The 22,374-nt window shown below is 43.1% G+C and overlaps 1 protein-coding gene across 1 annotated transcript in view; it reads left to right on the top strand.

Annotated features, from left to right (window-relative positions):
• MYCBP (MYC binding protein) overlaps positions 1 to 21,379 on the top strand; it is a 37,321-nt gene extending 15,942 nt beyond the window's left edge. The window contains exons 2-5 of the mRNA XM_088460563.1: positions 4,459 to 4,531; positions 19,183 to 19,231; positions 19,720 to 19,849; positions 20,383 to 21,379. Of these exons, the coding sequence (XP_088316689.1) occupies positions 4,459 to 4,531; positions 19,183 to 19,231; positions 19,720 to 19,849; positions 20,383 to 20,427 (297 nt within the window). The 3' untranslated portion in view covers positions 20,428 to 21,379. The remainder of the gene's footprint in view (positions 1 to 4,458; positions 4,532 to 19,182; positions 19,232 to 19,719; positions 19,850 to 20,382) is intronic.
• Positions 21,380 to 22,374: the final 995 nt, after the last annotated feature.

The following is a 22,374-nucleotide window of genomic DNA, read 5'->3' as shown; positions in this document are numbered from 1 at the left end:
ATATCGGCTGCTGCGGTGTCAGCTCGCCGTTCCTTATGGCTGCGTTCTTGTAAAGTGGACGCGGACTCTAAGTAAGGATTAGAGGGTCTACCTTATAATGGTAAGATCTTGTTTGGTCCTGACCTGGACAATATTGTGGATACGTTGGCAGTGGCTAAATCTGCGTGTCTTCCTTCAGCATCTATTTCTTCAGGATCCTGGCCCTCGTTCTTTCGGTCCTTTCAGCCCCAAGGTAAGCCTAAGGGTCAGCCCTTTCCTAGACAGTCAGCCCTCAAAAAGACTACCAAGTCCAAGAAACAGGCTTGGAGTACCAGACGTCCAGCGACCAAGTCCGATGACAAGTCTTCAGCCTGACGGGACGGGCCTCCCCTTGGGGGATTCCATGGTGGGCGGCCGACTTCTTCAGTTCGCCCAGTGCTGGTTTCAGACCACCACAGACACTTGGGTAAGAGAAGTGGTCTCTCGTGGGCACGCCCTTGCCTTCCACAGGAGGCCCCCCCAGCAATTCTTCTGCACAAGCCCTATGTCAGACAAAGATAAGGAATTACAAATCCTGAAAGCCATACAATCCTTGCTTCAAGCAGGAGTTGTCATCCCAGTACTGCTTACTCAGAGAGGAACAGATTATTACTCCAATCTCTTTCTGGTCCAGAAACCGAACGGATCATATCGGCCTATCCTCAATTTCAAGTCCCTAAACAGATTCCTCAGGGTACCTCTATTCAGGATGGAAACCCTCCGCTCAATTATGCCGGCTATGGAACCGGGGGATTTTATGGTATCGCCGGATAGTCAGGATGCCTATTCCAATTGGTTCATCTCACGAGTGTTTCCTACATTTTGCTATACAGCAACAACCTTTCCAGTTTCGGGCTCTGCCGTTTGGTCTCTCAACAGCTCCTCGAGTGTTTGCCAAAGTTATGGCTGTCATGGCAGTACATCTACGGCATCAGGGGGTTCGCCTGTTGCCTTACCTGGACGACCTCTTATTGTTAGCAGGGTCTCCAGAAGTACTTCACCATCATCTACAGCTGACAATTTCTGTGCTTCAGACTCATGGGTGGTTGATCAATTGGACAAAGTTCTCCTTGACTCTGTCTCAGAGGATGCTCCATCTGGAAGTTCTGTTGGATTCCCAACAGCAGAGAAACTTTCTGACCGCAGTAAAGTTCTCCAATTTGCAGACTCGATTACCCAGATGCCTCCACAGTCACCAAGTGTCAATCCACTTGGCAATGCAAGTACTGGGGACCATGGTATTTTAATTCGACATGGTGGAATATGCCCAGTTTCATTCCAGGCCTCTGCAGAAATTGATTCTCTCCCAGATGGAACGGATTACCCCATCGGATAAAAGCACAAACGATGGTGCTCTCTCCAGAGGTGCATCTGTCCCTCGCCTGGTGGCTGCAGACGTGTCTCCTCACCAAGGGGCGCCCCTTTTGGATTCTGGAATGGGTCCTCCTGGCGACTGACGCCAGTCTCCGTGGTTGGGGCGCGGTGACAGGTCCACACTCCTTTCAGGGGCGGTGGAGAGCAGAGGAGTCGGCTCTACCAATCAACATATTGGAGCTTCTGGGGGTCTTCAGGGCCCTTCAGCAAGCCAAATTCCTACTTCGTGGAAAGCCCATGCAAGTTCAGTCAGACAACGCTACGACTGTGGTTTACATCAATCATCCAGGAGGAACTCTTAAGTCAGGCGGCAATGATAGAGGTGTCATGCATTCTGACATGGGTGGAAGGTCATCTCCCAGCCATATTGGCAGTGTTCATTCCAGGAGTTCTCAATAGGGAAGCGGACTTCCTCAGCCATCACGATGTGCATCCAGGGGACTGGTCTCTTCACAAAGAAGTGTTTCAGCTCCTAGTGGACAGGTGGGGCCTTCCAGACGTGGACCTCATGGCCTCCCAACACAACCACAAACTGACAGTGTACGGGTCCAGAACAAGAGATGCTGAGTCAAACCTGGTGGACGCTCTGTCGGTACAGTGGACCTTCCAGTTTGTCTACCTGTTTCCTCCAGTCTCCCTGCTTCCTCGAGTAATTCAGAAGTTCAAACAAGAAGGAGGCACAATCCTGCTGGTGGCCCAGACGGCACTGGTACTCAGATCGGAGTCTCTCCCTGGACACTCTGTTGCTGTTGCCTCAACGTCTGGACCTGTTGTCTCAAGGTACTTGCCTTTACCCGGACCTGGGTCGTCTGTCTTTGACGGCGTGGCTCTTGAGACATTCCTCCTAAGGTCTAAGGGTTTTTCCAGCTCTGTTGTGGATACTATGATCAGAGCACGGAAACCAGCCTCTGCCAGGGTTTAACACCGGGTGTGGCATACCTACTTCCAATGGTGTTGTCCCAAAGGTTATGATCCCCCCCCCCCCCCACAGACTTGTCAGATTTCCAGAGTCTTTCTTCCTTCAAGCAGGCTTGGATCTTAGTCACCGTTTAGCCTCACTGAAGGTGCATGTTTTGGCTCTGTCATTATGGTTTCAGAGGAAAATTGCTCCTCTACCTCGTATATGGACATTCCTCCAGGGTGTGCTCCGGATTCAGCCTCCCTGAAATTTGGCTTTGGTACTTGGGGCCCTCCATTTGAACCCCTGGCTTCTGTGGATCTCAAATGGCTTACGGCTAAGACTGTTTGTCTTCTGGCCATAGCTTCTGCCAGAAAAGTGTCAGACTTGGGGGCACTCTCCTGTCGCTCCCCATTTCTGATATTTCAACAGGACAAGGGCGGTGCTTCAGACTCGCCCTCTGTTGTTTCCTAAGGTGGTTTCCAGTTTCCACATCCATGAGGAAATTGTTGTGCCAGCCTTTCAGTCTCTAGACCTCTCAGCGGGTGAGGCCTCCTTGGATGTGGTCAGACTTTATGTGGACCGTACCAGTTCCCTTCAAAAGTCAGACTCCTTGTTTGTCCTTTTACGGATTGCACAAGAAGGGTTGGCCAGCCAAAAACCAGACTTTGGCTAGATGGCTGCGAATGATGATATCTGAGGCTTACACTCAGGAGGGCTTTCCTGTTCCACCCTCTGTTACCGCTCATTCTACTCGGCTTGTGGGTCCCTTATGGGCAGCTCGTCGTGGTGCCTCAGCTGTTCAGCTTTGTAAGTCGGCCACATGATCTTCTGTCCAGATCTTTCTGAGGTTCTATGCTTTTGATACCTTTTTGCCTCTCAGGATGCTTCTTTTGGGCGGCGTTCTCCTCTCAGCTCAGGAGCGTCCCTACCCTTAAAAGGCCTGCTTTGGGACATCCCCAAGGTCTCACTGTGGAGCCTATGGACCCTGAAGAAGTAAATGAGATATGGTAAGAACTTTTTGTTATCTCTTTCTTCGAAAGTCATAGGGTCCACGGGGCACCCACCCTGATGCACCTGGCTTCAGATGGGCTTCGCTCTGGTCACCATTTTTTCCGTCTTCTTCTAAGTGAGAATGTGATTCTTGGGGTGTTCAAGACTTTCTTCTCTCTTTTAGCCTCCTCCCGGCCTTTGGCTTGTTACGAACTGAGGTGGCTCTGGCCCGGGGGCGGGGTATAGGGAGAGCCCAGTGCATCCTGGGAGAAAAAAGTTAACTAGGTGGTGCCCGGATGTCCTTGCCATCACCTGAACCCCAAGGTCTCCCTGTGGACCCTATTGACTTCGAAGAAAGAGAGATAACAAAGGTAAGTTCATACCATATCTCTAATATTTGCTGTAATAAAGTCCTCATTGTGAAAATTTAATATGTGTGTATGTGTATGTATATGTATATATGTGTGTGTGTGTGTATATATATATATATATATATATATATATATATATATTCATTTATTATATGATAGAAGCACTGGTGAAGTGTGGAATGGCTTCTATGCATGTCCTAGGTTTTTGTTATATGTCTTCTGAAACCCCCAGGAGAAGTCTGTTTGGGAAAAAGACTAGAGATGTCGGCTTTAGAGAAAAGCCGGTTTGGGTCCTGGGGTGTGGATGTGAGGAGAGGGAGAGCTCCATCCACAGGCCACAGGTTTTGGGCCTTTCAGCCTGGTAACAGGCTCATTAGGGCTTGCAGCTGGAAATGGCTAATATAAGCTGGGTTTGTTTGTGGCTGAGTGTCTCACACCTGGGAGAGCAGGCAGACTAGCCTATTCAGAAACACTTGGTTACTTTCCTTGTAAGTACTGTGCATGTGTTTTGTTGATGGTGAGAGCAATAGGCCCTACCATTATTATAGCGAGGGAATCTGCTGTGTAGCTAGTGCCCAGCCGGGCTAGGACTTATGTTTGTTTTGTTTGTTTATTTTCATTTGGCACAATAAAGACTGGCGCCGACAAGTTTTTACGAGAACCCCAGACTTGTATCCTGTTTCTACGGCTGCTGTGTGTGTAAAGAGGGAGTCCTTCTACCCCAGGAGAGGGACCCCTATCCCGACTGTATATAAAATTAATTTTTTTTTTTAATGAAAATTTTATTTTGTTCTTTTTTCTTAGGCAGCAGATTCCAAAAGAGAACAGTTCAGGAGATACTTGGAGAAGGCTGGAGTGCTTGACACACTGACTAAAGGTAAACAAGTAGACTTATACTCCTTTGGCCTGGATTCTGCGTTCTGCTGATCCACGGATTGGCAGCAATCAATGATTGGGTCTGGATCGGGGAATCAAGATTGTCTAACATGTTGAATATGTTGATAACCTGGTGTCCACAGAATTAGGAATTGCAGCAATCACTTGCAGCTCTATGGACCCCTTTATTTGCTAGCTGTGGAAAATTAGAGGCGTCAGATTGATAAATTATTATAGTTAGAATGCATTACCATAATGCATTTGACAATTAAACTATGCTTAGGGCGGAATTCATTTGTTTCCAGCTCCCTTCGTGCCCGATGGAGCTATTCAATTGTTGCTCCTGTTGGGCACGATCAGCTGCCGGCGCTCCATTTCAGCTCGCAGCCCCAGGGGGGTGCGAACTGAAATGGGCGTAAAGTGACCTGTTTGGGCGCCCTAACGGCACTTTTTGCGATCACGCCCAGCACTTTGGTCAGGGGTAGCCGATTTACGTGGCTAAACCCGACCACTTTGGGTGCGATCAGCGCGAAAAGCAGTAACAATTGAATAGCTGCCCGCAAACTCCCGTCACTTTAGACGGGAGATCCAGACCGCCAAAACAGTTGAATACCGCCCTAAGAATCTAGAAATATAGCAAAAGATACAAATTATTAGTTTTACCTATATTCACTCATCCTTTCTGATAGGCAGTTGTGTAGTTTAACCAAACTTCAAGCAGTGACAACCAGAAAAATCTATAACTTGTCACTTCCCTGTGCCCCAGCACCTCCTTGAATCATCCGTGATGTAACAAGCTTCAAACAAGATTGCTTCATCAATCACCTGATCTTGGGATGTTCACACTTCTGGTATAAATAGAGATTCAAGATCTTGTGATAAATTTGGCATTCTTAAAATTTGATGTGATTGGGTGGGGTGAGACTATTTGTTAAATATTTAAAATTGATGTGTACAGGTACCTTATTAAAAAGCAAAGGAGTAAAGTGCAGGGGTTTACTTCTAGGAGAACTGTTGGCTGTAGTCAATACTAAAATTTACTGTAAAGACCATGGACTAGATTCAATTAGCAATGAGCTTCCTTCAGCAGCTTGCACTGTGCGTATAAATGCCAATTATGGTAGGCTGATCTCTGCTTGCATCTCCATAGGATGCGTTTACAAATCAGTCTCTGAGACGAATCCTGCAAAGCCGCTGGAAACCATTCCAGCAGTGCTCGCAGCAAATTTAATTCTTAACTTTTAATATATCAAATTGTTTCTTTGTCATGCAGGTAAGCAAAGAATGCATACATATAGTGAATAATTTCTTTCAGAATTGGGCTGACCGTTCATTGCCACAGCAAAATGCCAGGGAGAGTTACAAATTGTTCACAGACAAGCTCAAAATAATTACACGGTACAAATACACAGATCACAAAAAGGATTACAAGTGCACAACTCCAACATTACTAATTATATATAATACAGTATGTTAGGGACCTACCCTCAGAGATTACCTGGGCGCAGTGGGTAGGCCCATAACCATGGCCATGATTATGCCAAAACCTCTATTTATTTATTTATTTATTTATTGCAAAATTCTATTGTTGGAGTTCTGCACTTGTAATTCTTCTTCTTTTTGTGTTTGCAACAGTAGTCTACACAGGTAGCACCTCCTATCTATCATATATATAATATATATATATATATATATATATATATATATATATATATACACATATACATTTTTCTCAGGGTGTGCAGTCTAGGGCCCTTTTCTAAATACACAGATCAGGAAAAACTTGTGTGTGGGATCCGGGCTCCAACCTGTGTAGGGCTATTTACAATGGTGGGAGGGGCTTTCCTGATGTTAGGCTCTATTTTCTCGTCACCCATTTCAGTCAGACTGCTGTTGGTTTGCATAGTCACATGCTCCGAGGTGGATCCATCTGGAATCATCCTCTTGTAATGTCAGCTTCCCCTCCTCAGCCATGGTAGTGTTGGCCGTCTCTGGCCCTGATTCAGAGCCGGACCCTCTGACAGAGCGCTCGCTCTGAATCAGGGCCGTCTTTCTTAATTTTTAGAGTGGCCTCCTGGCCGCTCGTATAGCGAGCGGCCAGGAAGATGGTCGCGATGGTCAAGACCATCGCGACCATCGGGCTTGCGACGAGACCCTTGTGGTAGGGTCTCGTTGCATCAAGCCCTGGAGTGCTTTCGGCACACATCACACTTGTGATGTCAGTGGAGCCGGCCCCAAACGGGAGGCGTTCCCATGGGAACGCCTCCCTCTGGGCAGCCACGCCCACCAAAGGGGGCGTGCTGTCACTCAACATCGACAGCACGCCCCCTTTGTAACGTGACCTGGAGCGACGGCCTGCCCGTCGCTATCTGGGTCGTGCGCATGCGCACTGGGCCAACATCGACCCGCTTGCGAGCGCTCACTTTGGCACAATTGCACCAAGGCGTTTTGCTGCCGTACATGGGATCACTGTAAAACATATTTTAAAGCCACTCCACTGCCCTCCCCCATTACTCCCCTCTGGGAAAACACAAGTGTCTCTCCTGGCTATTTACCCTGCTTTCGCTTGTGAGATAGCACAGAGTATTAGAGTGATATTGGATGTTCTTGTTTCTAACTGTTGCGTCTCTCTGAGAGTCTAACAAGATACATTTCATATTCTGACAATCAGCACCTTTGCATACATTCAGGTAAGACATTTTGTTGACTCCCCATTTCAACACACAGCTGTACTCTTGACCTGCCTTGAAAATGTGTGCATACATAATTCTCTTTGGAAGGATATTATTTTTGTCTTTTACTGGATAACATACAACCAGAAAACCCAAAACATGAGCTCAGCTTGGAATAGGACTTGGGGAGCACCCCAGATTAGGACACTTGGTCCACAGGGGATGTAGTCAGGATGCCGGCAGACGGGATGCTGGCCACCGATATCCCGACACCAAAATCCCGAACAGAACGGTATCCCAACGCCGGCATCCCGAAAAGGATGAAGATATATACAGTCAGGTGCATAAATATTGGGACATTGACTGAATTTTCATATTTTGGCCTCTATTCACCACCACAATGGCTTTGAAATGAAACAAACAAGATGTGCTTTAACTGCAGACTTTCAGATTTAATTTGAGGGTAATTACATCCAAATCAGGTGAACGGTGTAGGAATTACAACGGTTTCTATATGTGCCTCCCACTTTTTAAGGGGCCAAAAGTAATGGGACAAACTAAACAATCCTAAATCTAACTTTCACTTTTTAATACTTTGTTGAAAATCCTTTGCAGGCAATTACAGCCTGAAGTCTGGAACGAATAGACATCACCAGACGCTGGGTTTATCCATCTGGAATCATCCTCTTGGTGATGCTCTGCCAGGTCTCTACTGCAAATGTCTTCAGTTCCTGCTTGTTCTTGGGGCATTTTCCCTTCAGTTTTGTCTTCATCAAGTGAAATGCATGCTCAATCGGATTCAGGTCAGGGGATTGACTTGGCCATTGCATAACATTCCACTTTTTAGCCTTAAAAAACTCTTTAGTTGCTTTTGCAGTATGCTTCGGGTCATTGTCCATCTGCACTGTGAAGCGCCGTCCAATGAGTTCTGAAGCATTTGACTGAATATGAGCATATAATATTGCCCGAAACACTTCAGAATTCATTCTGCTGCTTTTGTCAGCAGTCACATCATCAATAAATACAAGGGAACCAGTTCCATTGGCAGCCATACATGCCCACGCCATGACACTACCACCACCATGCTTCACTGATGAGGTGGTATGTTTTGGATCATGAGCAGTTCCTTTCCTTCTCCATACTCTTCTCTTCCCATCACTCTGGTACAAGCTGATCTTTGTCTCATCTGTCCATAGGATGTTGTTCCAGAACTGTAATGGCTTTTTTAGATGTTGTTTGGCAAACTCTAATATGGTCTTCCTGTTTTTGTGGCTCACCAATGGTTTACATCTTGTGGTGAGCCCTCTATATTCACTCTTGTGAAGTCTTTTCTTGATTGTTGACTTTGACACATATACACCTACCTCCTGGAGAGTGTTCTTGATTTGACCAACTGTTGTGAAGGGGTTTTACTTCAACAGGGAAATAATTCTTCTGTCATCCACCACAGTTGTTTTCCATGGTCTTCCGGGTCTTTTGGTGTTGCTGAGCTCTCTGGTGCGTTCTTTCTTTTTAAGAATGTTCCAAACAGTTGATTTGGCCATACCTAATGTTTTTGCTATCTCTCTGATGGGTTTGGTTTGATTTTTCAGCCTAATGATGGCTTGCTTCACTGATAGTGACAGCTCTTTGGATCTCATATTGAGAGTTGACAGCAACTGATTCCAAATGGAAATGTCACACCTAGAATCACCTCCAGACCTTTTACCTGCTTAATTGATACTGAAATAACGAGGGAATAGCCCACACCTGTCCATGAAATAGCTTTTGAGTTGATAGTCCCATTACTTTTGGTCTCTTAAAAAGTGGGAGGCACATATAGAAACCGTTGTAATTCCTACACCGTTCACCTGATTTGGATGTAATTACCCTCAAATTAAATCTGAAAGTCTGCAGTTAAAGCACATCTTGTTTGTTTCATTTCAAAGCCATTGTGGTGGTGAATAGAGGCCAAAATATTAAAATTATGTCAATGTCCCAATATTTATGCACCTGACTGTATCTTAAGTCCATAATTTAATTGTCATACAGTGGTATCCAACACAAATGCTTAACATTTGTTGTAAATTTGTGGTAGGTGGGATTAAGTGTAGCTAATCTGTGGAATGCTGTACAGCAACCCAATTATTAAATTTACTTGTAAGTGCAGGTGGTGATGTGACCTAAACTTGGTTATATACTATATATATATAATTTCGATGCGGATCGTAGTGTTTCATCAGGCACACCGTCTAATGTGTACCCGAGATTGCGTGCTCCCGTGGGTCAACAGCAACTTCGTCACATCTGCTGTTCTACACAGCAGATGTGACTATCCGACTACATGCTCCTGGATGTGCCCACTGAATGATATATCGCACAGTCACGCGCTATATTGTTCTGTGTGTACGTGTAACCAATGTATTGTTAAATCAGTCGTCTGCCATAATCCAGGATCGTCTATTGTGTTCCCAGCACTACTTCTGAGTCAGATAAAAATATTAGCTCTTGCCAAGAAAAAAAGAGTTAATGCTGCGTCTAGTGAATTAATTCCTAGAGATGATTTGTAGATTATCATACATTTTAATGTGCTTTAAAGTGTATCTGGTTTCTGTGAAAAATAATGTGATCACTCTTTACTCCCTCCTCCCTTTACCCCAACAGCAAAAGGCTTTCTCATATTCTTACAATGTAATCTTTTGCTTTAGCTTAATGGAGGTGTTAAAATTAATGTTGAGAGACATTCAAATTAACTATTAAGGATATGCCATACCGTGGTTAAGATTGTCAGGAATTCAACCTGCTGACCTTTATGATCTCCAAGGCCAGGACTGTAGTTTGGGAGACATTAGGGCAGAAACATACTTTTGAAGTTGCACTACATCCTAAATTGTTGAAAATATTTTACTCAATACTTTCAAATGGTTGCAGGATATTGCCAGTGATTGCGGCTTCTCATTGGTCCACTCATTCGCACTCCTGCACCCCTAAACATCACAAAGCCTTGATCTCAGCTTGGCCTGTGGGGGGATGCAGTCATAAGGTTGACATTCAAAGAATGTTGACATCTGAAATGCCGACTTGTGAAATCCAATCATTTTCAGAATGTCGACATTAGGGTTAGACACTAGTGGGAAGGTTAGCATTAGGCACTAGGAGGAGGGTTAGGGTATGAGGAAGGATAATCAAAATAACGTTACTCATCAGATGTCTCTGCCTGTTCTGCTCCTCACGTGACAGCTGGGACCCGGAAGCCACCTTTGTCGTCGGGACCAGGTAAGACCCCACGAGACTACGAGAAACAGTTGACACACTACATTCCGCCCCCCCTTCCCCGCGCACACATACAAAAAAAAAACCTATAAAAACGGGGCTTAGTACAGGGGGCACTATAGGGGGCTTAGTACAGGGGGCACTATAGGGGGCTTAGTACAGGGGGCATTACAGGGAGCTTATATGGATGCCGTTTAGTCGCTAATGAAAAATGATTGCTTACCAGTCTAATCGTGTGGTTCCAAAGCACAAAAAGTTATTTTATGTAAAAAAAGTAACACGATAGAAGTTTAACAATTAGAGTAAAAAGCAAGAAATATACAATAAGTATAGCCGATACATACGCAAGCGCACTGGATCCAATATACAGTCATTCAGTCCTGAAGCCTGTGGTCACAAAACGGAGATGACGGAACACTGGACTCAGGACCTCATTCAGAGTCTCGCTAGCGCTGTGCACTCGCAAGCGGCCCGATGGTTTGCACGTGCGCGAACTACTCTGTGCGATCGCAGGCTGCTTGCTCGCCCAGCAAAGACAGCCTAGTGAAATGAGTGACAGGAGAGGCCGCTTGTGGGTGGTAACAGGGACAGGACACTAATAACGGGGGAGTGGAGGTGCGAACGCAGGCGTGCCTGAGTGTTTCAACGCAGTTTTAGAGGCGTGCATGTTTAACACGCAGCGTCATAGTACACATCACATGCCTGTTTTTTACTCTGAAGTCCTCGCAGTGCTTGCGGTAGGGTAAGGCAACCCCAAGTGCTGCGATCGCTTCAGAATGTCCTCGATGTACCAATGTTTTAATACACTTCCTGGAGATGACGTGTGCTGGTGGGCGGCTCTGCCTGTGCGATTGGGCGTACGCTCGCCACTCGCTAAGACATGGTTGGCGTGCTTATGCCTTGACAAGCAATCGCTTCCGTGGCGTCACTTTGACAAATTTGCATATGCTGGGAGCGAGCGATCGCATCTAGCGAGAGACTCTGAATGAGGTCCTCAGTTCACAGGTATATATACAATTCAGTTTACATTAGAAACAAAAGGACACAGTTGGCAGGTTTTCATTGTTCCCGGTCTTCAAACCAGTCTGGTCATTGGTCAGTTCATACGGTGTCATCAGGGGTATGAATCAGTCTTCCAACGGTCACATTGTGTATCTTCCTACCGAAGAACTGGTTAAAACTGGCTACAACACTGCATACAAGAAATATTCATTCTAATCAGTAACTCCCTATCATTCATATCTAGCGGACGCATGATGCGACTTCTTTTCCGATTTGAAATGGATGTCTACAAATAAAAAGGGATTTAGTATGATACCAAACATGACATGTCCATTGTATTCTGAACCTTGGATCTCTTATACATACATCTGACATCGTACTTATTAACTAACAATACCTTTAATAACTCTGGTTATTATCTATTATACGTGCGTGAGTGTGTGTATGTATGTATGTGTATACATGTGTGCGTTCGAATATGTGCGTCTGCCTGTGTGTGTGTTGGATTCGTGCCGGCACGCACTAGTATGCCAGTCACGCTATCAGACAAAGGACGATGACATCGATAGATATTAATTAGTAATACTGATCTCATCCAATCATCTGACTTCGACAGTCCACCCTTTCATAGCAAACATAACACTATCATATTCTATTAACTTATTTAGTCAGGCATAATAAATTATCTAATGTTCTATACAACTTGGTCATTGAACCGTCAATGGTGCGCCTCAGGAAAGGGTAGAACAACACTTATACGCACTCAGCGGATCGATACGAGGCCATTGGTAGGATGTGGGAACTCATCTAACCTATAAAGGAAGTTTGGGGGAATTGAGACTACATTATCTATGATGTTTAATGTAACATTTACGATGCATATTATTATACATGACTAAGCCTATTCACATTTTATTATATGATGGTACATTCAATTTCAGGATCATAATGCAGTTCTTTATCGACCTTAGAACCTATACTACCACTACTCACCACCATTATGATTTCATTTTCACTGTTTACCTTTAACACAGTAAGAACACATCTGACACATGAACCAATTACTAAAATGACAAAAGTATAAGAATAAGGAGCTTACCTACACTAGCAATCATTTCCTGGGCCCACTGTCCTAGACCGGAGAACCATTTTATAGGGTTCAACCATGAGAACCATTCCTCTAACTCTTCCTTCGTCTCATACAGTGAAGAATTATGATTCTTCCGAAATTCCCATTTCAGTTGTAGGATTTCATCCATTCTACGGTCAATCACTTCTTTGGGGTCATTAGTATTATTGGTGATATATGTGTAACATTTGACACCAAATTAAGTGGCCAAAGTCACACAATATTAACCAGTAATAGATGTCAGGTAGTTTAACACTAGCCTATGTTTTACCAATTCCTTTTTAAAAGCCTGCAACTCCTTACCCGTATACCTGAAAGTGTCATCATACATCTCGGTGATATTGTCTATTAATTTAGCCAGGTCTTGGATATATCTAAAATTAAAAATACCCCGAGTGATCCTGGTGGGATCTAATGCTACCAAAATTTGGAAGCCAGTCGTTTCACTAATCAGCTGTGTGGCTACATGTCCTTCACTGGGGATCATATTTCTTTTGTCATGATGTTCATATTGCATGTGTATGTATGGAGGTGGTGTAGTTTTATGGATACCAATCATTTAGTCATGTATAAGGGTCATTAACTCTGGGACCAATTTGCTTATAAAACATAAACCCTTGGAACTTGGAAATAACCACAAATAAGCCCTTCTTCCAGAAACATAGTATACATTATCTGGGAGGACATAAGGTAGATTACGATCCTGCACAATATCACATAAAGTTTTAATAAAACTACCTTTGCCTATTGTCCTCATCTGCTCAAGACAAGTTTCAGCCTGAATAACATTTCGACAATAACCCATAGGAATGTCGAAGCTGGATGATTGGCTGAGACAGAATCTGTTAAAATTAAAATCTGCACGACGCCATTTTGTGAATGGCAACAAGACTCCATTTTGCGAATGGCCGCACAACGCCATTTTAACGAATCTCACACATAAGTACATACGGCAATGCTATTATTTAGCATCGTGCGATTCCCACGCAATAGAACAATGTTAAAAGTCCTCATTATATAAGCACATACATTTACTGAAACAACATATAATATGACCAACCCTGCAAAACACGTACCAGGGTGTACTTCACAAACACCAAGACGCACAAAGCTAACTAGCGGCTTTTCTTAATATCCTTACACTTACACACTGCACACTTACATAAAAAGGTTCCCTAGCATTAAGGTTTATATTCAAGGTTTTATTTATTATTAAGTATGTAATAAAACAAATGTATTTAAGATCTCAGGTTTAGTACATGATAAACAGACTGTGTTTGGTGCTATTCAAAACCACTGTTTATTTGCTGATTTACGGTTCCATTGGTGAGGAAATTGCAACATGTGTCTGCAAATTATGGATCATAGAGAGTTAGGCATTAAAATGTACTCTTTAATGCAGCCAGTTTAGACTTGTTCTTCGCCGGGAAAACTAACACAAAGAAGCTGTTGGAGGCTGAACTATTACAATACAAACTGACCAATGAACTGTATCGTAACAGGAGAACCAGGAAGAAGAACCAATGGGATTATGCCAACTTGTTCTATTGTATTGCCTATCTCTGCAAGGGTTTATATGCAAGCTCCCTGAATCTGCTAGTCAGTCCTATTTTCTTTGCTGTTGACGGAGGTTTCATAGTTGATGCCGGGAATCTGGATTCAGAGCGCATGCGTATCTATTTGACTGTACCTAGTGATTGTATAATCTGTTTGCGCTAATTGTATTTAGATCACAGCGTGTAACTATCTGCTTTTTGGTGAGTAATATCTTTTTGTGCTTTGGAAACACAATCATAGTCTGGAAAGCAATTATTTCTTGTGCGACTTATAACGCTAAATAGTGACATTTAGGGTGTATAGATAAGTAGGAATTCATAGGAACTTTTCCAATAGATACCACACTTGATTTGTTACTACGTCCTCGTCTCTGGTGTTCGTTATTACTGGTGTGCCGAGCCATTGTCTGATCCAATAAGTCTGCTTCCCAATTCTCCAGTCTTTCTTTGTATGAAATGTTTAGACACCGCAAAGACCAATCTATGGAGTATTGGCGGAGCTTTAAACTAGGGGACCTGGTGACGTTATGCTTCCCGTCTATGGACCTTCCTCCCTGTAATTCAAGGACCTCAGAGAAATTTAATGGGAATGGTACTAATCCTACATTATGTTGTCCCTGAGACACGTGAGTGCACATTCAACATTCAGTCTGATTTAAGACCTTACCTACTAAGGAATGGTAATCCTCTAAATGATGCCCGCCCAAATACAGATTACTCCTTGGACTGGCATCATTGGATGCATTTCTCATCAACTAGGGATCCACAGTACTCAGATACAATATTCCTCATACAATAGCCCCTCACACTGTCTCCGAGTTCCATGTCTAACAGATCTCTTAATAATCCCTGAACTGAGTTTGACCATAGGTTGCCCTGATCATTCTATCGCTCTCTCCTCCGACTTCTCTCTATCAGCATTACTATCGGCCTCCCTCTCCGTAATCTGTCCTCCGTCACAGAAATAGGAAATCCTTAAACAAATAAAAATTAGAAGAACCCTGGGACAAGATAAAGAATAATATCGCCACTCCATTGCTGGGATAGTAGTCTAGTCTGTACACGTCTATGGCTCAAGTCTTTCCACTGCAGTCTCTAGTTCTCCCGGAACAGGTTCGCAATCGACAGGTCCACGTTGTCTGTCTTGACTTCACCTTGTACCTCCTTCGGGTGGTTGATTTTTGGGCAGTGAGTGGAATGGACCCAGGTATCTCTTTCTGCTACTTTCAAAAATGTGGTACTTGTCATCAACACCTGGTAAGGACCTTCCCACCGGTCTGTTAAACAACCTGAGTGTAAGAAATTTCGGATCATAACATATTCTCCAGGTTCAACATCATGACCGTTTGTTTCTGGCATATCAGGTGACAACATTTTCAGTTTCTGTTGATGTTGTTTCAGTTGTCTGCTCATTTTTATAAGATATTGTACAGTAACCTCATTATTACACTTCAAATCATCCTGTGGACCTATGATCAAATGAGGTTGCCTTCCAAACAGTATCTCAAAGGGGGACAGATTAAGAGAAGGTCTGGGAGTGGTTCTGATGCTATGGAGGATGCGCGGTAAGGCTTCTGGCCATCCTAATCCAGTTACAGCCATTATCTCAGTTTATTTTTAATGGTACCGTTCACTCTCTCCACCTTCGCACTGGCTTGTGGTCGGTAGGGGGTGTGAAGTCTAGTATTGATTCCCATAAGTTTACACATGTTCTGGAAAACATCACCAGTGAAATCAGTACCCCTATCAATTTCTGTGATTCTAGGGATACTGTATCTGCATACAAACTCCTGAACAACCTTCATAGCATTAAAAACAGCAGTATTAGTGGCAGTGGGATATGCCTCTACCCAATTAGAAAATACATCAGTACAAACTAATACATACTTGAGATTCCTGCAAGGTGGTAATTGGATGAAGTCAATTTGTATTACCTGAAAAGGACCATCCATTGGAGGATATGGGATGGCTCGGTTGGTATTGTCTTTCCGACATTTTTCCTCAAACAAGTTAGACAGGACATTGCCCTTTTTCCAGCTTGAGAAGAAAAGCCTGGTGTACAGCAGAATGCTCGGTCCAACTTGCACATACCTTCTTTTCCCAGGTGAGTCAGACCGTGTGCTGCCTCAGCCAGGCTTGTGTAGTAGCCCCTGGGAGCCACAGGCCTACCTTGTCCATCTCTCCAGAGTCGAGTGAACTCTTGACCACATCCCTTCGATCTCCAGACCGCTTTTTCCTGTAGGTAACACAAATCTTGCATTTCAATTAATTTCTGTGTCTAGAAGACCATCACTTTGTTGGTATATTTACACGTAACCCTGCTGCCCATTTGGCAGTTTCATCTGCTCTGTTATTGCCCATCGACACCGGGTCTTCTTTGCATGTGTGGGCTTTGCATTTGATGACGGCTGCTGCCTTTGGTAACTCGATTGCTGTCAGAAGTCCTTTTATGTGTTGTGAATGTGCTACTGGTGTGCCTGCTGCTGTCATAAAGTTCCTAAGACACCAAAGATCCCCAAAATCATGTACTACTTCAAAGGCGTACCTACAGTCCGTGTATATATATTAGCTGATTGACCTTCTGCCAACTCACACGCTCTCCTTAATGCCACTAGTTCAGCCACCTGGGGTGAGTGAGGTGGATCAAGAGGTTCAGCTTCTATAATATCCTCTTCATCTACGACAGCATAACCGGTGCATAGTTCTCCTGTGTCTGTCTATGACAACTCCCATCCGTGTAAAACGTCAAATCTATATCTTCTAATGGTGTGTCACGTATGTCTAGTCTTGCAGTAAAGGTCTGATTCAAATATTCCATACAATCATGTGTATCCGCTTATCTGCAAAACTCACTTCTACCCTTTGTGAATCTCTAGGCACATATGGTAAGTATGTTGTTGGATTTAACATATTGCACCGTTTAATGGTGATATTTGCAGGTACCATCAGGGCTAGTTCCTATTTCGTGAACCTTGCTGAAGAGACATGTCTGGTTTGGGCTGCATTCAACAAAGCAGATACTGCATGTGGTGTATAGATAGTTGTATCATGCCCTAATACTACATCCTTGCTCTTATTTACCAGAAGCGCAGTTGCAGCTACACTTCTTAAACACGTCGGGAGTGATCTTGCCACAGTGTCCAATTGTGCACTGTACTATGCTACAGGTCTGCTAGCGTCACCATGTTTCTGTGTAAGGACACCTGCTGCGCAACCGTCAGCTTCCATACAATATAACTCAAAGGGTTTTTCATAATCTGGTATTGCCAAGGCAGGTGCTCTCGTCGGACTATCCTTAAGGTTAAGGAAAGCCTGCTGTTTCCTCAGTGTGTGTGACTCGGTCGGGTTTTGAGGATGAAACTAAGGGCCTGATTTAGACCCGCTCGCGACCGCGCAGCGCTTGCAAGCGGGTCGATGGTGGGGTACTGCACGTGTGGTGCATACATGCGCTAGCCCCGGAGTGAGAGAGAAATTCTCTCACTCCGGGACTCACTACAAAAGGGGCGGCTGTCGATGTTGATCGACAGCTCGCCCTGTTTTTTGGGCGGGGAGGTAGCTACACAAACTGAGGCGTTCCCGAAGGAACGCCTGCCGTTTCTGGGAGACACCACTGACAGTGATGTCAGTGGAGAGCTTCCTGCTCTGTTAGAGCAGGGAGCTCCCTGGGGCTTGCGACAGACGAGACCCTACCACAAGGGTCTCGTCGCAAGCCACGATGGTCGCGACCATCACCTGGCCGCCCGCAAAAGCTGTTTGTGGTCACCCACAGCTTAGCGAGCGGCCAGGAGGCCGCAAAAAAAAAAACCCTGATTCAGAGCGAGCGCTCTTAAAGAGCGTCCGGCTCTGAATCATGCCCCTAAGTCCTGCAATGGTAATATCAGGATAGAGAAACCTGGGCGTCCTACAATATCCACACATTCCCAAGAAGGTACGGATCTGCTGCTGGTTTTGCGGCAATGTCATGGTCTGTATTGGCTGAATTCTGTCCGTTGTCAAATGTCTTAGCCCCTGGGTTAGACAGTGTACCAAGTATTTGACCTTAGTCTGGCATGGCTGTAATTTGTCCTTTGCAACCTTGTGCCCTGTTTGTGAAAGATGAAGCAACAACAATTTAGTATCATTTAAACATGACATAAACTAATAAGAGCACAACAACAAATAGTCTACGTATTGAATTAGGACAGATCCATTGCTTGGTTGAAAAGATTGCAAACAGTCGTGTAAGGCCTGGGAGAAAATTCGGGGCTATCTTTGAATCCCTGAGGAAGTCGTGTCCATGTATACTGTACCCCTCTGTAGGAGAATGCAAATAGATATTGACAGTCAGGGTGAAGAGGGACGGAGAAGAAAGCAGAACATAAATCAATGATGGTGATATGTGTAGCAGACGGTGGAATCTGCATGAGGATGACATCTGGATTGGGCACTACGGGGAATTGGCTGGGGCTGGCATAGGTGCTGGCAGGGTGGTGAATTTTAATTTGAGGGGGGTGCACCAACATTTATTTTGCTTCTGGGCACCTGGGATGAAGTTACGCCACTGATATGTGGTGATTGAGAAGGCCATGACATAAGGATAATCTGGTGTCATGCTCATTAAATCTTTGACCATACTCTGTGTCTCAGATTGTTGTCGTCCTTGAATGCACCCTCCCTTACAAAAGTAACGCTGCATTATGGGGTGAAAAGGTGTTTTTTACCATGACGTGGCAATTAGCATTGACCTTTCTATCTAAGGGAATGACTGCACAAAAAGTATGCCATGCAAATGCACCATATGACATTACAGAACCCTTGGAAACGTAATTCCTCTCTGATACTATGTCACATGTCCACCTTGGTAAAGCTAGATAACATGAGGATCCTCAACAATACATGATGCTCAAAACTGGTAATTATAGGATTGCCCAAATGGTTTTGTCAATGGCAGGACTTTTATTTTTTATAATTTATCAAATTTATACTTGGCAAAGCATAGTGCTCATGACATACATTACTCTGCTAGAAATAAATACTAATTAACTTTCATTTTCTGTTCCAGTGTTAGTTGAGCTGTATGAAGAGCCAGAAAAGCCAAATAATGCCTTGGAGTATCCTTTCTATGTTTAAAATTGTAATTACACCTTAATAGGTTGTATGCCTAATTCAATCAGTTATGTAGTCAGTAAATTAGTCAATCTGGAATTTATGTGCAACAGAATTTTAGTTTAGTTATTGCAGTTTTCAGGGCTTGTCAGGTCAAATGTCCTTCCCTTTTTTTTTTTTTTTTCTTTACAAAAAAGAAAGGTGTAATTCTTAAATGTTGACACAATCTGTTTGTGCAATCTGGGTGTTTGCATAAAAATATATTTAAAAAAAATGGTACCATATACGCATTTTACATTTTGCTTATGCCAGGGTAGACCTTTGCTTTATTGTGTTCATGTGAAAACAACTATTAACTTTTATTTTATTTTTTTAAGTGGGTCTCATGCGCCAATTTAAATAGTTTTTTATGTTCTATAAAATATGTTCATGGTTGTATAGAACTTGGAAACTTAAGAATGGAGAGCTCTGTATCCTTAAATTGTACATTCAGCTTCCTGAAACAGCACATGGGAGCTGCTGGGCCAGAAACACCAGATGTGGAAGCTTTGCGCTTGGAGGTCGCAGAACTGAAACAAAAGTATGAAGCTGTTCTAGAAGAGAATAAAGAACTGAAAGCAAAGGTTAGTGGCTTCTGTTTTTTTCTGTTATATTTCACTGTACATTTGACCTAAGGTGGCTCTACATTATTATTATTATTAAACTAGGTATTCTTTTTTTTAATTCACTATTAGTAGTGTTTATCAAACCCAGTTGCACTCACACCATCTGGAACTGGAGTAGCACCGACCGTGAAGAGGCCCCCACAAATGTACTAATAATTGGGTATTTTAACATCATGGGGTAGATTTACTAAAGCTTCTAAAAATTAAGTAGTAGCAAGCAATCAGATTCTGTCTATCATTTTGTAGTATGCAATAGAGAAATTATAGCTAGAAGCTGATTGGTTGCTAGGGGTAACACTACCACTTTTCACATTTAAGTTGATAGTAATATAGTCCTGTTGGAACTCAACTTTTAATTATCTATTTTGTTTTTTTTCCCCCTCACAACCAATGCTGCACTCAGTTCTTCCATTATGTTTACCATTCAGCTGAATTTTGTGCTACAGTCAATAATATCTCTCACTTTACCTTTTCTTGTTTGACTATTGCAGCTTGCACAGCATGAACCTCCTTCTGATGACAAATGTCCTGAATAGGATTCTCTTTGACTTCCTATTTTAAATGCTGCACTGGAATTGTAAATAATATATAGAAGATCAGGATGTATTCTATTTTGGGCAGAAAGGAACAATTGGTTTCAGTATTTCTTCTTTTTTTTTTTTTTTCTTTTTATGCTCCGAAATAAACACTATGTCCAAAGCCATATTTAGTTTTTTTTCGTCTATATTTATATTTAAACTATTATAATCCTTATAGTTTATCAAACCAAACTTGAGAGCGCTCATCTCTGGCTTCTGGAACTTGTGATCAGTAAAATGTTTTTAGTTTCATTATAATGAAATAAAGTTATGTGAAACTTTTTTTTTTTTTTTAGTAGACTGAATTAAATCAATTTGAATTAAAGATAGGGATGTATAGATATTAACTCCTTCATTGGTGGGATGAGTGTGACCACTCATCCCAGTTCCTGTGAATTTAAACTGCTAAAGACAAGCCCCACACTTCCTAAGCACTGCAGTAGGTTAAATGTTGGAAAAGCTTGCCTTCATTGCTGGGAGCATGAGCCACAGTACTCACAGCCAAAACATTTAAGTCAAATGTAAAGTACCATGTAACTGTAGCACCATAAATTCTCCATCCTGGCACCCACAGACTTGCTTACCTTCATTGGAAAGAGAGAAATCCCCTCTTTCAAATGTGTCTTCCGAGAAATTATTCTTCCTTCACTGAAGAAATAAGAAATCCAGGGATTTGGCTGTATCTCTCCTATTCTGGCTTCATTACACTTCGGATTCAGCTCATTTCAAAGAGGAGTCCTTCTGAAACTGCAGATACTTGGGGTTCTGGGTTGTCCACATCTATACTGCTCCTTGGTGACTAAAGAAGAAATGGAATAAAATGTTGACCGTATCCAGTGTATTTCTGATAAGCAGATTTTTTGTGAGTAGTCCTTATTGCCTATATTAAAAAAATGCTATACAAACAGTATTATGCATCATGTGTATTTTATTTGGGGTTCTCCTTAGTATGAAAACAGGTCTTTACTGTGATTAACAGATTTCCACTACAATCAATCTGTTAATCACAGCTAAGTATTATCTTTGGTACAAGACTTGGCACTATTGCACTTGTGCCTGAACATTGGCAACAGCACCCTGCATTGAGTTTACATTGTACAGTTTACCTGGCATCCCCATAGGGGTGCACAGAATTTTAGACTACTGTATGTACAGGAGATTAGCAGATCTTACACTGGATACAATTACATGCAATGTAAGATGCCATGCAATTGAATTGACCCATAAAAATAATTTTGCACACACAAGCCAAAGCATTATGTCTACTCCCATATGAAGTGAATGACGTTTTGACTATCTCATAGCAATGGCGCATGGCAAGGTCAGTAGATTATTTGATCAGGTGTAAAGACTTGTTACTTTAAAGGACAAATCACCATGGGCAGATCACTGGGTCAGAGCATATGTAAAACGGCAAGGCTTGTAATGTGCTCAAAGTCAGCTGTTTTGATTACCTACTTATGAAGGCAAAAGGATTGTCTGAGTGTTGGGCGGCCAAGACTCATCGATATGAGATGTCAGCAAAGGTTATTTGTTCTGTTATGAAGCAAAAAGAGCTACTGTGGAATAAATTAAATAAAATTGTAATGGTTTGTATCATGAGTAATGTGTAACGATTAGTGCCCATGGTAACCCACCCATCATAGAAAGCACTTACAATGAGCAGATGGGCATCGGTACTGGTCCTGGGTCTATGGAAGAAGTTCACCTGGTTTGTTTGAATCCCTTTTTATGTTGAATCGTGTGTTTGGCCAGATATGTGTGCATCATTTACCTATGGAAGAGATGGCACCAGGATGCTTTGTGGAACGAAAACAAACCAATGAAGTTTAATGCTTTTGGGCAATGTTCTGCTGTAAAACCCTAGATCTGGTCATTCATGTTGATGTTAATTTGATGCGTACC

The sequence above is a fragment of the Taudactylus pleione genome, unplaced genomic scaffold, assembly GCF_031769625.1.
Source record: "Taudactylus pleione unplaced genomic scaffold, aTauple2 ptg000007l, whole genome shotgun sequence".
NCBI lineage: Eukaryota > Metazoa > Chordata > Amphibia > Anura > Myobatrachidae > Taudactylus > Taudactylus pleione.
Note: the sequence above shows the minus strand (reverse complement) of the source record. Positions and strands in the feature narration are given on the sequence as shown.